This window comes from Chinchilla lanigera, unplaced genomic scaffold (genome assembly GCF_000276665.1).
Source record: "Chinchilla lanigera isolate Chin_1 unplaced genomic scaffold, ChiLan1.0 scaffold00012, whole genome shotgun sequence".
Lineage (NCBI taxonomy): Eukaryota > Metazoa > Chordata > Mammalia > Rodentia > Chinchillidae > Chinchilla > Chinchilla lanigera.
The window spans coordinates 17,968,535-17,972,865 of NW_004955413.1; the positions used below are offsets into that span (position 1 = coordinate 17,968,535).

Consider the following 4,331-nt stretch of genomic DNA (forward strand, 5'->3'; position numbering starts at 1 on the left):
GAGGGGAGGGGAGGGGAGGGGAGGGGAGGGAAGGGGAGGGAAGGGAAGGGAAGAAAAAAGAAGGCAAAAGGAAGGAAAGAAAAAGAAAGAAAGAGCAAGGAAGGAAGAAAAAGAAAAGATTTTTCATAATTAGCCTGTTTCATTACCTTCCTCTCCTATGAGCTTACATTACTTACAGACTACATTACTCAATTAATCCCGTTATTATATTATAATCCGTTATTATCCCCTTTTTCCTGCTTTAGTTTTCCCCTTTGTGCTGGATTAGTCTATTATCTTCTAACTCATTTAAAAAAAATACTAAAAACTATGTACTGCAAACTATTAAAAAATAAATTTAAAAAATACAAAAAGCTACCAACTCAAGTATCATGCTATTTTTTTCCTCTCTCCCCTTCACAGACACACTTGAAACAGCTGCCTATTTTGCTCTACATCTTCCACTCCAGTGATCTCTTCGTCCTTTTATTTAACCTCTCAGTCCCATTTGACAGATGAAGGCGTCCTCTTTCTAGACATTTCCTCTTTGGCCTTCTAAGACATCAATTTCTTAGTTTTTCTTCTACCCACTAGCTGACCATCACAGTTCCCTTCCTTTAATCCTCCTTTAATATATCTCTTCATGTCAAGTTTTTTCAAAAATCTACTCAATTTTTCTCTCCTCTTCAGTAAGAGCTTTGCAAAGAACTAAATCCAAAGGGATGTTAAGAAGCCATATTTGAGAAAGGGGGTAGCAATAGTGTCTCGTGAAGAAAGGTAAGAGGCACTAGGTTTCCTGTACTACAAGTGTTCCAGAAATAAAGATTTACCCCATGTCATGACTTTCAAATATCCCTCAGATATTGTGTAAGTAAGCAATCCACCAAGAACCTAATTTTTACACATCAAAGTACACTGATAGGGTTGCAATACACACAACTGTCAAGAACCACAGCCAATCAGGTAAATTAAGTGAGAACTTTTTCCCATGAGTTGACTATTTTAGAAAATCAGATTACCAGTGGCAATGAAGATCTACCTGACATGTCAAAACTACACAACTGTCTCACTCTGAGTAAATCAGTCATATTCCTGTGAATTTTACAGATAGGTGAGACACTCCCTATCCCATGCCCAGGCCTTATTTCCTCTTCATGCACACTTTTCAATATCTAGTATCTTGTATCTTTTCCTTAAGAATCTTGCTTACCAAACTGTAAAAGTTAAATTCCACACCTAACAGAATTACTGCTTTATTCACTGCTATGTCCCCAACCTCCACTACAGTTTGTGACACAAGGGCTCAATCAGTATCCAATGACTCAGTCTGAGTATACAAGTTTTCTATTATGGGCATAAACAAGCACTTCTGTACTGAGATGATAACAAAAACATTTCTGTTATTTTTTGTTTTTGTTGGTTTTTTTTTTCCAGTGCCGGGAATTGAACTCACGACCTCACACTTGCCAGGTAGGCGCTGTGCAGCTGAGCTAAATCCCCAGCCCCAACATTTCTGTTATGATTATAGCATTGTATTGATTGATTTTATTGTAAGTACAAAGAAGTTACATTAGCTATGAATTATCATGTCAGAGGAGTTAAGGGTATATTTCAAAGTATATCCTATAAAAGGGTCAGGAGGCCTCACAAGGTTGAGAAACACTGGTTAGTGTGAACTCACATTTAACTCAGACTTCTCATTTGAACTCCACAGTCACAAATCCAGCTGCCTCCCTGACAACGCCAAATAAAGGTTCTAAGGACATCTCAACTCTAACATGTCCAAATAGAAACTGATTCTCCCTCAATCTCTGTCGTCCCTGTGCAGTCTCAGAAAATTACTCCACCAACTCCAGAAAGCTAGGAACCAGTCTTTAGTCCTCCTTCCCTGACCCCTAATTCCTATGCACCAACAAATCCTCTAGTCTACTCTTAAACTCTATCTGGAATTCATCCACTTCTGTCCGTTACCAAAATCACCTTGGCCTTTACCACCTGTTATTCATATAATCTCTTAACTAGAGGCCTGCTGCCATTCTTCCCTCTTCAATCCATTCTCTACATGGCAATTAAAGTGTTCATTTCACAACTGTTTCCCACGGAATTTAGAATAAAATTCCAATTGCTAACCATGGCATGTAAAGTCTTACACAACTGGCTATTTGACTAATTTGCCAAACCTCTCACACCATCCTCGTCTTCTTTCACTTCCCACACACACCAGTCTCCTGGGGTCTTTCCTCTATTGGAGCTCCTTCAACTCCCCTCCTTCCCCAGGGCCACTACAAGCAAATATATTCCTGGAGCAGCCAGCTCCTTATACAACAGGTCTTTGCTTGATTGAAACTCAGCCTGATTACTGAATGTAAGGTAGATGTTCCCTGTTATTCTCTTCCTATTGTTTTCTTTCTTGGCACCTATCACAGCTTGTAACTGGAGCCTGGCAAACAGCAGACACCCAGTAACTACTTATTGAAAGAAGGAATTAATGAGTCACCCTTGAACCCACTCTTCCCTCACCAGTAAAATCCACTTGGTTATAATGCCTAACTATTTTAACCTGCGAAATATTCCTCAAATATTTTCTAATCTATTCCCATTCCCACACATGCCTGGATAATTTTACCACCTTCTTAACTACTTTTCCCTGCCTATCTTCTCATCAGTGCAGGAGTCAAGAACATAATCCCTCAAGTCAGTCTCTAAAGAAACAACCTACTACAAACATGCTCTCATTTCTTTTCTGCTGAGAAAAGCTCCTCCGGTTTACCTGTGCTTATAAAGGAAAAAGAAAAGGAGATATGACTCCAACATACTTCTCCAGCCACATCTCACAAGACTCTACTGACCACATACCTTTTATTCCAGTCATGTCTAAAACTAAGATGGCTCCAGGAACATACTATGTATTGCATTCTCTGCCTCTGCATTTAATGTTCCCTTTGCCTGGTTACATTCTGGGTGTCCCTCAAGCCCTAGCTCCAAAGTCATTTTTCCAAGAAGTCTACCTAAACCTTCAGAGACGGAATTAAGTTTTATATTTGCATGTAACACTCATCATCTTGCCAAAACAGGCGAAATTAGCATACTTGTTACCAGAATGGATTGCCAAGCTATGGAGATTTACAAACCAAGTAACCTCAGGCAAATTATTACCACCTGTAGGCCTGGGTTGCCTCATCTATAATCCAGGACATTACCAGAACTGCTGAGAGGACTAAATACTTAGCAGATATGGCAATAATAAATAAAATTCAATACATAGTAGTCAACAGTTTTTAATGTAAGCTGTGTGGGTCAATCTCTGAGCTACCCTTGAGTCAATATATGCTTTGGGTATCTGTGTATCATTATTACCTACATCTAGCCCAAGAGCACACAGAATTTCCTGGAAAATAAGGGGCTTCAGAATTACCATGACAATGGTTAGATGCATTTGACCAGGTTAGAGAATCTTTAAGAAACATCAAGAATATCTTATACTGAGATGAAATCAGGCCGTATATTCTTCCATATCCATCAGCTCTAAACTGATTATTGCTCTGATGCTCTGGCTCATCATGTCAACTTTTACTGCAATTTTTTTCTTGGCTTCTTTCAGACTCGGGATTATTACTTTCCGGGGAGTAGGCTTGCGCTAATTTACATGACTTTTAAACTAATCATCAGATTTAAAAAGCAATTTTGCAATTTAAATCCAAGGTACTTAATTGACTTCCTACCTGCGGGCACTAAATTATCCTAAACGGCTCATCAGACCTACCAGTCCACACAGGAGCAGGAGCAAGTGTTACGGTTGTGTTTGGAACTCACACTGATGATTCAGAACGGGTTAGGCTAAGGGGTGGACGCCCTCGCCCTGCAGGGGACTCACAGTATCTGTAAAGGGCTGTGTGTACGGTACATTCTCAAGCCGATGTCCATCACCCCAGCGTGAAAAGCCACCCCTCCGCTAAGGATGAACGTGTGTGTGTTGCTGTGGCGCCGCGGCCACGCCTGGGGACCTCCAGCCTGGCGGGTGGCCTGCTGCGAGTCCTAACACCAGGGTCACCGGCATGCAGAGCTAAGACCGTGCACCCATCGCACGGGCTGCGGTCCCGGAGGCCTCCCTCCAGGGAGGGCTGGACGAGCACGGCGCTCAGGAGGACAGCGGGAGGGGAACGGGCTGCGGGGCTGCGAGCGAGGTGGGTCGATCCTTCACGGGGCTTGGCGTGCCCCGGGTTTTGAGGGGCAGGACCTTGCACCAACCTCCACGAAGGCATCGGTCAGGTCACTAGCACGGTCCATCACCGGCAAATGGCGCCCGGCCACGATTTTCACCTTCAGCTTCCCGGGCATCGTCTGGGCTTCGG

General features: G+C 42.4%; 1 protein-coding gene across 1 annotated transcript in view; it reads right to left on the reverse strand.

The window, feature by feature from the left end:
- The window catches only part of C2cd5 (C2 calcium-dependent domain containing 5), a gene marked incomplete at its 5' end in the record, with an annotated part of 89,455 nt that extends 85,124 nt beyond the window's left edge, over positions 1-4,331 (reverse strand). Inside the window, 1 exon segment of the mRNA XM_005379074.2 lies at positions 4,228-4,331. Coding sequence (XP_005379131.1) covers positions 4,228-4,317 — 90 coding nt within the window.